This window comes from Maylandia zebra, linkage group LG23 (genome assembly GCF_041146795.1).
Source record: "Maylandia zebra isolate NMK-2024a linkage group LG23, Mzebra_GT3a, whole genome shotgun sequence".
Classification (NCBI taxonomy): Eukaryota; Metazoa; Chordata; class Actinopteri; order Cichliformes; family Cichlidae; genus Maylandia; species Maylandia zebra.
Genome location: NC_135188.1, coordinates 24199140 through 24211645, shown reverse-complemented (window position 1 = coordinate 24211645; position 12506 = coordinate 24199140). Strand labels below are relative to the sequence as shown.

The 12506-nt window shown below is 44.4% G+C and overlaps 1 protein-coding gene across 5 annotated transcripts in view; it reads right to left on the bottom strand.

Moving 5' to 3' along the window:
* Nucleotides 1–12506, bottom strand: part of unc80 (unc-80 homolog (C. elegans)) — an 84145-nt gene that overhangs the window by 27688 nt on the left and 43951 nt on the right. Inside the window, exons 27-51 of one of the 5 annotated variants that reach the window (XM_076880221.1) lie at nt 12330–12463; nt 12069–12246; nt 11749–11988; nt 11220–11317; nt 10933–11136; nt 10723–10830; nt 9486–9624; nt 9175–9356; nt 8108–8239; nt 7607–7639; nt 6702–6888; nt 4872–5003; nt 4650–4793; nt 4461–4561; nt 4288–4374; nt 4018–4201; nt 2339–2433; nt 2078–2167; nt 1707–1808; nt 1442–1622; nt 1086–1351; nt 827–961; nt 588–726; nt 266–362; nt 18–188 (exon numbers count right to left, since the gene is read on the bottom strand). In XM_076880221.1, the coding sequence (XP_076736336.1) occupies nt 18–188; nt 266–362; nt 588–726; nt 827–961; nt 1086–1351; nt 1442–1622; nt 1707–1808; nt 2078–2167; nt 2339–2433; nt 4018–4201; nt 4288–4374; nt 4461–4561; nt 4650–4793; nt 4872–5003; nt 6702–6888; nt 7607–7639; nt 8108–8239; nt 9175–9356; nt 9486–9624; nt 10723–10830; nt 10933–11136; nt 11220–11317; nt 11749–11988; nt 12069–12246; nt 12330–12463 (3559 nt within the window). The remainder of the gene's footprint in view (nt 1–17; nt 189–265; nt 363–587; nt 727–826; nt 962–1085; nt 1352–1441; nt 1623–1706; nt 1809–2077; nt 2168–2338; nt 2434–4017; nt 4202–4287; nt 4375–4460; nt 4562–4649; nt 4794–4871; nt 5004–6701; nt 6889–7606; nt 7640–8107; nt 8240–9174; nt 9357–9485; nt 9625–10722; nt 10831–10932; nt 11137–11219; nt 11318–11748; nt 11989–12068; nt 12247–12329; nt 12464–12506) is intronic. The other 4 variants (XM_012922262.5, XM_076880223.1, XM_076880222.1 and 1 more) reach the window with 4 other exon arrangements.

Sequence of the window (12506 nt, the reverse complement as noted above, 5' to 3'; positions counted from 1 at the left end):
ATTGGTAAGAGACAAACCTTGTGAGGGTTTCAGAGCTGTAGAGCAGGGCCTGCAGAGACGTAGCTAGGGCAGCGATGGCCGCAATCTCATCTCTGGCAGCCGAAGCAGACTCCATCGTAACTGTGTTGCTCTTCAGTTTCTGGAGGTAGCAGGGAACCAAGGCCTCCAGCACCATCAGCATCTGGAGACTGGAGAGGGAAGCATGGATAGTATGAGGACAGAAAGCAACTGACAGAGAAAGACGCCTCGATGTTTTTATTGATACCTCCTGAAGGATTCGGGGGCATATGCAACCACAGTGACGCACAGCTTGATGGCCTCGCTGATAGAAAAGGTCAGGTCCTCATTACCATAACAGAAATCTGTGACATATACAGAGTACAGTCAAACTAGTCCAACAGTAATGTTAGACTAACAGTTGAATTTATGAGGCTTCCTTTACAGACTTATTTGATATAAGAGGTTTAATGAATTTGGGCATCAGTCTGAGTTTCTGGACTTCTTTACCAAGTCTCTACTCTCCGACTAAATCCATATGTTGATACCTACGGCAGCTTTGTCTGGAGCCAGTAAAATTGACAGTTTACCCAGAGAGCGTAGAGGCTTCTCAGCTTTGACCAGCTCCAGAGCATCCAGGGCATCCTGGGTTTCACCTTCTAGAGAGACCAGCAGGTCGAACAGACACTGGGCCGAAACTCCTTTAGAAAGACCGGTACTGGTGCTGGTCTGAGATGGATAAGAAGAGAGAAATGCATCAAAGGAGACGAAGAACTTGCAGTGGTGCTGACCGACTGCAGATTCATTTGAATGAGTCCGAAAGTCTTACTGTGAACTCGAGCAGCGGAGCAACGCTGGCAAACAGCTGCAGGATAAAGGGTTTTCGATGGAGGATGTAAAACTGCCGGCAGCAAAACTCAATGCCCTGCCTCAGAAGAGGGTTGCTCTCGTAGTCTGCATAGACCTGTCACAGCAGAACAGGGAGAGGGGATGGGAAATGTAAATTACTGCGAAACTGGAATTCAGAGCCAACTGCTCTTCCTCCACTCACTGTCTAGGCTCAGTTAAGTGTGCACAGGTAAGCATACCTGCAGCATGGTTGGCAGCATCCACTGGTACCCGCTCAGGGAGAACAGATGGTTAAAGTGAACGGCGGTGTTGATGGCGGTCGCCGTGTACTGCCTCAGCAGGGAGCTGTCCTCGGGGTGCAGCAGAAGGGCCCCGTTGAAGACGTTAAGGAACAGCATCATCTCATCGCCCCACGGGTACTCACTGGGCATGCCCAGAAACATTTCCTCCAACAGTTTGATCCACAACACCTTGTGGAGAGTGTCCAAGCCAAACAGCTCTTTTCCTGGAAGGCGGAGCAAAGCAGGATTCATTATCCTAAAATAAACAGTAGGAGCTATACTCAAGTTTATTAAGCTGTTAGTCTTTTTCTCACCTTGAGGCTCATTAAAGAGGGAGAACTCTGCATCGATGGCGGTGCGGGGGAAGGAGGGCAGGCGAAGCAGGTCCTCCTGCAGCAGGGAGACGTGGGACTGCTTGTGCACAGCTGGCATGTGTTGTGTGAGGGAGATGAGGAAGAGGACTCGACCGACTTCTTCTAGTTTACGGGAAAACACCTGAAAACAAAAATTCAGACTATGATTTTCCTGTTGCAGGACGCTGTTTAGGGGCTGATTTAATTTTCACATTTCCAGCCTTACCTGTTTCTGGATGAGCTCCTGTCCTTTCTCAGGCAACATGTGGACCAGGTTGAGCTGAGGAGAGACTGACCTTCGGAACGGGTAGATGTCTCTAACATATGTCTGAAGGATAGAGAGAAAAATAATTACACTAAATATCTCTATGTTTAAAATTAAATTCAATGCCAGAGGTACAGTGGAACAGATGTGACTCAAAAGCACTGGTCTGACCTTTCTAATCTGCACAGAGCAAGACCGACCAACACTAACATACATATGAACTATTATTGATGATTAATGAAAATAGGTCTTGACTTCAGATAATTTAGTGCTTTTAAATAGTTGTTGCTTTTTTCAGTGAACAAAAAACCCCCTCAAAATAAAGTTCCCACCTTTGAATAATGGATGAGGTTCCATCGTTTATCCATGAGGAAGTAGTGTGCCGATCTGGCCTCGGGAATGTTGAAAAATTCCAGACACTCCTGGTTGGAGAAAAAGGAGATGGCTGATTAGTTTACTCACGCTGAATTACAATTTTAAATTTTATGCATTTAGCACACGCTCGCCCAGCATGATTTGAATTTAATTACAGTGATAAGCCTCCTCGGTCTTGCCTCACTGTGTGTGTGATTGACTGAGATGAGAGTTTTTACCTTTAGCAGGGCTTCAAACTGAGTGTCTTCGTGGACTGGTAGCTGGGTTGGGATGTCACATTCATTCTGCCCGTGCACCACCAGCGTTTTGGTTCCTGCAGCAACAAAATGCATGAAAATATTTACATTTTGTGACATATTGTTGATTTCTGTTATTCCATCCATCCATTCACTTCCGCTTATCCTTTTCAGGGTCGCGGGGGGAGCTGGAGCCTATCCCAGCTATCATAGGGCGAGAGGCGGGGTATACCCTGGACAGGTCGCCAGTCTGTCGCAGGGCCAACACACAGGGACAGACAACCATTCGCACTCACATTCACTCGCACATTCACACCTAGTGGCAATTTGGATTATCCAATTAACCTATCCCCACAAGTTGCATGTCTTTGGACGGTGGGAGGAAGCCGGAGTACCCGGAGAGAACCCACACAAACACGGGGAGAACATGCAAACTCCACACAGAAAGACCCCGGCCTGATGGTGGGATTGAACTCAGGACCTTCTTGCTGTGCGGCAACAGTGCTAACCACCGTGCCACCCCTTTTTTTTTTCACCCATTCACACACTGGTGATGGCAAGCTACATTGTAGCCACAACCACCCTGGGGCGCACTAACAGAGGCGAGGCTGCCAGACACTGGCGCCACCGGGCCCTCTGACCACCACCAGTAGGCAACGGGTGAAGTGTCTTGCCCAAGGACACAACGACCGAGACTGTCCAAGCCAGGGCTCGAACCGGCAACCTTCCGATTACAAGGCGAACTCCCAACTCTTGAGCCACAATCGCCCTCAATCGATTTCTGTTATTGAACATTAAAATTAAAACAACAACAAAAAGAGTGACCATAAGGGTCTTTCTCTGTCAGTATGAGACTTGTTTGAATAAAGCTAGAGACCAGAAACAGAAGTTTGCTTTTTGTCTTAGGAAACAATGCTTTTTATACTTTTACCTTTTATCTTTGTTTTGATTTAGAAATGCTGTTGGTATATAGCTGTGGAAATGCTCAAGTTGACTACCTTATCTCAGTGAATGAACCACTTCAGACTAGAAGTGAGAAAAAAGGAATCTAATGATGGATATCAGGGTTCATAATGTCCCTTTTGTTAAAAAAAACATGGTTGTGATGTGTGTTTAGTAACCTGTTGTCTTGTAAAATGGTTGGGTGTGCTTGGGAAAAGAAAGACACATCCTGATATTACCGGGGTTAAACTACACCTTGCTACATTTGGCTGTTCCCTTATCAGTGGGGGCATCACCACAGCGGGTAACTCTCCATGTTTTGTTTTTGCAGATTTTTTGCCAAATACAACCTCAAAGTGAATTGGTGTCTCCGGCTGGTGCTGAACCTGCAGCCTCTCATTTGCCAAGAACCCACTTCACTATGTGGCCACCCCAGTAAAAATGCAACTTAATATTAAATAACACGGTGCTGATCAGACATTGTGGGTATCTCAGCTGGTCTATCGGTCCTACCTTGGTCTGTTTTGCCAGATCGGTGGACGGTCTAAACAAAGATCAAATACAGAGGTGGCACCTGTGCATCAAACACCCTCTGCACCACAAAGTCATCGTTTATAAAGTGCTCCACAAACTGGAGCGTCAGAGCTAACTGGTGGATTCTGGTGGAGAATGGTTTTACAATACAAGCATTACTTATGTCTGCAGTATTTAGCACTCACCTGGCATCGATGCTGTGACCAGCAGTTTGACCTCACACTGCTCTTTCTTCATGGTCTGCTTCAGGTCTTTAAAGAAGAGCCCCTCCACGTAGCCGACCACCTCCCAGAGGAAGGTCAGCGTGGCCGAGATGGCGTCCATGCCCCATTCACAGGGAGTCCGCACAAAATACATGATCAGGCCCACCTTAAAGGAGGAGAAATGATGATGAGGAGAATAAACAGAACTGATGACAAATATAAAGGTACAGGTGAAGGTAGCTGGTGACCCACCAGGTAGTTAAAAAGGATGTGAGAGGTCTGGGCTGGCAGATCTCCAATGTTGAGCAGGAGCTTCCTAAGCATGTACATCAGCTCGTCCTGGTGCAAAAACCAAACAAATGGACAAACAATAAAAAACTCATTGTGAGTCTTTTTCCCACATCTGTCCGCAGGTGTTTGCCTACCTGTCTGTTGCTAACTGTCAGCTTTTCCAGGAAGTGGCGGAGAACGAGAGCTGGATCTTCAATGAGGCAGTTCCAGAGGATTTGCTGGGCAACAGCACTCACTGAGGAAACATTTTTGCATAAATAACCAAAAAAAAAAAATCACAAAAGTTTTGATGCAAATTCATTTTTTTGTGTAGTGACAGCTACCAGCCACGCCATCCTCTCTAACTTCGCCGTCTTCCATGAGGTGCACTATTGGTAGGACGGCAGCACAGATGCATGCTGGGAAGACAGCTTGAGGCGGCTGTAGCATGTGGTGAGTGGGTGTGTGTTCTGTTGTGTTTTCTTCATCTGGCAAAAAAAAAGAATTTGTAAAGAGCAAGTTTTATATAAAAAGTTTAAATTCATTTGTTTCTGACATTTTTCTACCTTCAGCACTGGCCAGCGAGCGGACAGACCATACAGAGCCCCGGCGGAAAGAGTAGTTCCTGTGGGAGTTGCTGGAGGCGCAGGATGGGCTGACAGACAGACGTCGTGATGCCAGGTTCACCACTTCTTCTGCTGGCGGGATCAATGCCAAACATAACCAGTAGAGGTACAGGGGGAAAAAACAACATGCTATCAGGGTAAAGAGCTATGCAGAGTCAAAACACTGTGTGCTAATGTGGCAACCTGCAGGGCTGAAATATGAATCCAGCAAGCAAGTGCCAAAGTCTGCAGTTCCTCTAATGAGCACATGAGGCTGAGTCCAAGTGTGAGTCAACCACTATAAGCACCCATGTTTAACATCTACACTTTACATACTTAAAGCATTAAAAAGCATGTTTACAGTATTGTGCAAAAAATGCTTTTGGGCTCTGAGAATAGTTTTACCCTTCGTAAAAACACAGTTTTGACTTTACGAATCATCTTTACGAATGTAGCTTAGTAACCAAGCGTGCTCATGTTAGCACTCCCCCTTTCATCTACCGTAAATATGGTCACTTCTGGCTTTCAAAACTATTACGGCTGTATAAAAGGTGGAAAACGTGGATGTGGCCATCATTACATTACCCACTGGTTTTGGAGCTTAAATGTTAGTGTGTTATAGCCATATTGTTTTTCTTGGAGTGCTAACTTATCAGCTGCATCCCTAAACTGTATGGGTGCACTATGTCAACTCAGTATTTCACTCATCAAAACTGAAGCACAAACCATCAGGATGGTCTGTAGAAAGCTGAAGTATTACTCAGATAATCCATTAAAAATGCTCTAAAAGGCACTGAAAGCACACAAATCATAAAGAGGTTTAGTCTAATGGCTTGAAGTAGTGGACGAGACCTAGCAGCTGCCATCTACCTATATTGGACACCTGTCAGTTAACCATAGACAGTACAAATCATCAACTCAGCTTCTGGGTCAGAACAATAACACCAGTGCAGAAGTGCCTTAAACCTGCATTCTGTCTGAAGGCCGCCAGTCAGTGATAGCGGTGACGTGGGTTTTGCAGACACATGATCTAGAGGTTGGTCTCCAACCAGAAAATGCTGGGAAAACAATTGCTTAACCTTGAGTCACACAGGCCTACTTACCAGAGAGCAACCCCACTGGCAACCACTGGTTGCTAGGAAAAAATACGCAGTTGCAAACCGAAATACAAAGACTTCCTTGTGATTAATATGGTCGCTAACATATTGCTGCAGAATAACAATCTTTTATAGACTGTGCTTTCTGAGCTGTAGTAAAACTGAAAAGTCCAATGAAACCTGGAATGGAGGCTGTTCGCCTTCAAAGCAAAAGTTGTGCCCTTTAAAACATGTTGGTTGTAGTACTGAGGTACAGCTTTTACTTTGAAGGCAAACTTTATTCATTCGTCATTCGTTGTACTACTGCTCAGCTAGTAGTTAACAAGTACTTGCAGAGAAACATCAAAAACTACAGGCAACTGTGGCAACCAAAGCATTCACAAGGAGGTTTTAGGTGCAGCACCTTCTTTGAATTCGATTTCACATTTCTTTGCATTTCTTGAGTAATGTGCACATGACGTCACATTGCCAACCAGTTTTTAAGATGGAGAAAAGGGATAATCAATCCAAAAGGCTAACACAGTTTTTGCACCAGTCTGCAGAAAGCTTTTTAATGCTGTTAACACAAGAGGGTCGACTCTGTTTTGAAATAACTCTCATTTGGCCACTGGAGGAACTTCTGTGCTCGCTGTTTTCCACCTCTTGAGGTTTTTCTTGTATAAAACACAAGTGCTCATACGCCTGGCGGCCCCACCTTCCTCCTCTTGCTCGGGTGGAGGGCTGCATGTGGGTTCGTAGCAGGCCTCCTGAGCCACAGGGATGGCTGTGATGATGCTGGCCTCGCGGCCCAGACGCCGCTTCTCCTCCTCCTGCTGCAGGTTCTTGAGGATGTGCTCGGCTCGCTGGTGGGAGCGCGACACCGCCCGCGCAGAGAAGGATTTCTAAAAAGGAGGGGGCGAGGATCAAATAGCACAGAGGTAGAGCAGCGGGTGTAGAAATTGTAGGAGGTTCAGAATCGGGGGCAGGGGGCGGGGGGAATGCACAAATTAGCACTTTAAATCTTTCAGGAATGTGTGTGCACAGCTACAATAGGCTTCTGAGGAGCAACTGGACAACACATTAATACAGTAACTCTCCTCCAGCACACCGATCTCATGCTCTAAAATGCCGTCCTGAGCATTATGAAGCACGCTGCAGTGTAGACGTATAGAATAGGAGCAATTTCAATCACGATAAACAATAAATGTGTTCAGACTGGAAGATGGAGAATTTACTGTATCTTGTGCACAGTAATTGCCTCACAGCATTCGCACAAACAAATCTAAAACAGCCATGATATGAAAAACAAACACAGCAAAGTCATTCTCATCCAATGACCATGCATCAACAGCACGACACACACAACATGTCTGTATGCCCGATGCATGCTGTTATTTTCTCCTTAACAATCAAAGCATGTGCCGGAAGACTCTTTTTAAATATGTGGATTGTGTGTGTCCCTGATCAAGATGCAACTATCCAAGATGACCCATGAAACCGCCCCCCAGCTTCTGGTCCGTGATGAAAAACCTAAAAGGTCGCTTCCCCTTCTGTCTTTAATGGTCTGAGGTAACAAGATGCATCAGCAGCACAAACACCCGGACAGAAATACCAACTTACTATGGCATGGACTGACTGAATTAATGTGGGGTACTAAAAACAAAGACAGTCGATTAAATTATAGAACATGTGCTCGCTCATTAAAATCTCATATTTCTATTCATGCTTTATGAAAAAAAATATTTAAAAAAGACAAGAAATTAAAAGGAGGCACCAAGAAATCTGTGTTCACACATTTTTCTTATATTTGCAGATTTCTTGGTGCAGTTTTCCACATTAAACTTGCAGCAATAACAAATGTAATATTCAAAGCAGTAAGAGTGTGCATATCGTCTTTTGTTTTTTGGTGGATTGTGGAGTTAAGTGGGATTAAAAAAATAGTTAAATTATAAACTGGCCTATTTTTACAGGGTTCACAAGCTTAGGAAAACTCTCTCACTGAACTCCAGTGGTGTTTAAAAAACCTTCTCTGTCACTTTAATTAAAAAGATAAACTCTAAAAGCTGTTTCTGATAGTAATACAAGTAGATTTGTGCCTTTTAGAATAGGGCTCAAACTTACAGACTGGTCTTCGTTGATTGGATCCTGGACGCTGCCAGTGTTCTGGGGCACCCAGGGAGGGTCAAATATGGGGACACAGGGCATGCCCAGTATTGGAGAAGGGAGAGTGAAGTTAATGCTGGGTGGAGGGATCTGAAAGAGAAGTACACCAAATTTAGTAAACACAGCGAATGCCCTTCTGCGCTCTCTCTTTTGGGGACGCTAAAAATGCAAACAATCTATTCCAATTTGTTCATGTAAATGGAGAGTCCTCGTCACATTAAGGTTAAGTATGGGGTTCCACAGGGTTCTGTGCTAGGACCACTTCTGTTTACAGTATACATGCTTCCCTTAGGGAGTATCATCAGAAGGCATAACATACATTTTCATTGCTATGCAGATGACACCAAACTTCCTATCAATGAATCCAGATAACACATCCATAGTTAGCTAAACTACGAGAATGTCTTAAAGACTTTTAATCCTCTGCTTCTAAAGTTAGCTAAAACGGAGGTTACTGTACTCAGCCCTGAAAATATTAGAAATGTGGTATCTAACCAAATGTTTACTCTGGATGGCTTTACCGTGGCTTTACCTTGGAGTTGTTTATATGGATATGTGGATATGTTCTTCAGTGCACATTTTAAATAAACACACATGACTGCTTTCTTATATTTGCACATCATCTTAACATCCTGTCTCACGGTGATGCTGAAAAACTTGGACTACTGTAATTCATTATAAACAGGATGTCCTAAAAACTCCCTGAAAAGTCTTCAGTATATCTAAAACATTGCAGCAACAGTACTGACAGGGACTAGAATGAGAGAGCACATTTCTCTTATATATACTATAATCTCTGTCTTTCTTTCACATCATGTCTTTTATCCTGTCTTTGTCCCCTCACCCCCAACCAGTCACAGAAGACGGTCCTCTCCCTGAGCCTGGCTCGGCTGGAGGTTTTTTCCTCTTTAAAGGGAGATCTTCTTGGACATTGGTTGATTGGGATATTACCTTAAAAATATAAAGGGTCTTGAGGTTTTAGTGATTTGGTGCTTTATAAATAAAACTGAACTCAACTGAACTACCTTAAAGATCTGCTGGGCTCCTTCCTCCATGCGAGGCCACACTTGGTAGCGAAAACGCCACAGAGTGTAAAACTTCAGGATGGAGTTAATGCGCTGGCAGGCCTCAGGGTGCTGGAACTCTGCCATCATCATTTCGGTCACTGCATCAGGGACCTTTACGGCGCACAGGAGAAACAAGGCAGCTGGAAGGGGGCAGATAAAAAGGGCAGGAAAGAAAAAGGTGAAACATGGTTGAGGGCAAAAAGCGTTCGTGAACCTTGAAGGGCACAGCGACCTAAGAGGGGACCACCACAGCTCAGTGATGAGCTCACCAGCAGCGGCTGCCATATGTTCATCCACACTGAGTAGGAGTTCCCAGGCTGCGGGCTGGATGTCTCCGTACATGTCGTCAGTCAAGATAGGAGCTGCTTTGATCAGCAGTGAAAGAGGAGCTGGTGACAAACTCATCACCTATGAGAAAACAAACATTTAAGATGAAAGTGCAAAGATGCAAAATGATCTATAATCTCTTTGCTAAGGTAGTAATAAGACACTTTATCTTTGACTTAACATCACCCACAGTGTATACAAACTGAAAAAGGTGCAAGCAGTCCTTTTCAGAGCTACAACACAATTAGAAAACTTTTATTTCCTTTTTTTGGACCCATTTTTTGCTTTCAGAACTGCATCAGTAGTTCATGCTGGAAGCATTTCTCACAGATTTTGACACATAACATCTGTTAAACCTCTGATAAACTGTTAAAACAACAGTTTAGCCATCATGCTGTTTTTGCCATGTTCTGATCCTACCATCTGAACGTTGCATGAAAAATCAAGACTCACTGGACCTGTCAACATTTTTTCCAGTCTTCTATTGCCCAAATCTTGGTAGCTTTTATGAATTATAGCCTCGGTTTTCCTGTTCTTATTTCACAGGAATGGCACCCGGTGTGGTCTTCTGCTGGTGCTTCTGTATAGCTCGCAGGCAATTTCTGTGCCACTTGTAGTATATTTTACAATTCTGCAAAATGTATTTTGGCAGCAGTTTCCGAAATACTCAGACCAACCACTGTGTCACATTCAAAGTCACTTAAATCACTTTTCACCTCAACTCTGATGCTTTGTTTTAACTTCAGTAGGTTGTCTTCACCACAACTACAGAACTAAATGATTTGAATTGCTGCCATATGATTGGCTGATGTGATATTTGCTTTAGAAAGCAGTTGCTTGAACAGATATTACACCTTTGTAAAATCATTAATAGAAATCTCTAGGCCAGACAGGCAGACGTTCCTCTAATGGCCAGACTCCCATGTTAAATAAACAACTTTGCATGATCAACCACACTTGCAGCCTGATCCAAAAATGATTGTCTGTATGAGTAGCTTCTTTCTGCACAACTGTTTTTTCTTTTTAAAATTCATTAATCTCAATGCTGGTTAAAGCTTAAAGCTGGGGTGCGGTCTCCTTTATTGACAGCACGGGCAGCTCTGATTCCAGTCTGAGAATGTGGTGCACATCAGGTAGGATGTAATAATTATAAAAATAACAAGAAAAACAGAAATTCACCTGATTGCGGATGTACTTGAGCATGCCTGTATCCTTCTTCCCTTCTGTGTTGGAGTCAGTGGGTCTTCTCTTCATGGACGGGGTCCTCAGACAAGACTTGTCTGAACACTGATGGGAAATAGTACTTTAGAAAGTGGCGAAGATTTAAAAAAACTAACAAAACACACATATTTAGGTTATTCATCCAGAAAAACAGCCTGTCAATTCCACCTCTTTGTTTTTCTTCACACGTCCTCCGATGTTACCAGAGGAGGCGCTGTCCTCCCTCAGGCTGTCCACCGTCTCCCCGTACACGAGCTTGATGGCACGGACCAGACGGGCGCAGGAGCGGCTGTGGTGTTGGTAGCAGCGTGGGTGGCAGAAGTCTATGTGGGTACAGATGAAACTCTGCTGGTTGCACAGTAGGATCATAATCTGTGCCGAGAGAGAGCAGAGAGGAGGTCAGTATGCGGGAAAGTACACACAGCTTTCCTCCCCGCATGTACCGACAGACTTACGTGAAGCCAGGACATGTTGCGGTGGTAGTTGTCCTCCGTCCCTCCTGAGCTCTGACCTTCTGGCTCGATGCTGGGTTCACTGGTGCTGAAGGGACTGCCTGCAATGTTAAACAAGAACAAACAACCCCATACAGGACGCTGATAATTGTCCACTTATTTCACGATGGAGAACAGTTTCTTTTCCCTGTGCAGAATACTTATAGTGTTCTTTTCACTCTCTAACAGGATCTGGCAAAAACAATACTGCAAAAGTAAACTAATGTTAACATACACTGTAAATAAGTCTTTAACTTAACACATTTTTCCCTATATATTTTACAGAATTTTCCTGTTATTTTAAAGTACATGAAATACCAATGATATGAGAAAAAATAGACTGTTAATTGGCAGGTCTGATGTAAAATAACATGAAAAACCTGTAACTGTGTTTTACAGTTTTTATTTTTTACAGTGTACTGTCATTTCCTTTGAATATTACACAATAATAAATAAAATTATGTTCTTTCCAGGAGTTTCAGTTACATCATACCGATGTCAGTAACTGTGTCCCTGCTCTGCGTTTGTGACAGCAGGCCTTCTTCGTTCTCAGACTCAGAGTCCTGCCGAGACAGCTTGGTGCTCTTCAGACTCCCCGCTCTGCGTATCGAAGACAGCGAGCCAACCTTCTTCACACGAAAACTGCGGGCTCCTTTGATCTGAAGCAGGCGCGAGCCTCCGATACGAATCTTCCGCACTGGTGCTGGAGAGCAGGGGAGTGGGGAGAGATTGTCTACAATCAACAATGAGCAGTGAGTAAATACGGAGCGGTAATCAGCTGCATTAACCAATCTGGATGACACCGAGTCTCACCCTGAGCCTCCTGGGTCTTCTTATCATCACAGGTGGTGTCAGACTTCAGAGTGTGGCTGCTGCTGTTGAGGGAATCGTGCCCGTCTTCGTCGTCGAGGATGCCCGCAAAGCTGATCTTCCTCTCGTAGCGATGGCGGCCGAGCTCTGGGTCCAGACGCAGGCGGCAGCTGTCCAGATCCTGCAGACAAAATAAGTAGAAATCAAATTCTCATCGCTATTCACATCAGATTTACCTTTTTGGATTTTGATTTCACTACTGACCACAAGCGGTTCGGTGCGCGGTCGTGGTAAGCAGGGGAAGGTCTCTCGCAGGAAAGTGGTGATCTCCAACAACAGCTGGCAAGCGGCCATCTTCAGTGCGAAGGGGCAGCCACATTTTGTAGGATTGACCGTGTCTTTGGAGTCAGAACAGATAAGATAAAATATCTAAATGTGGCT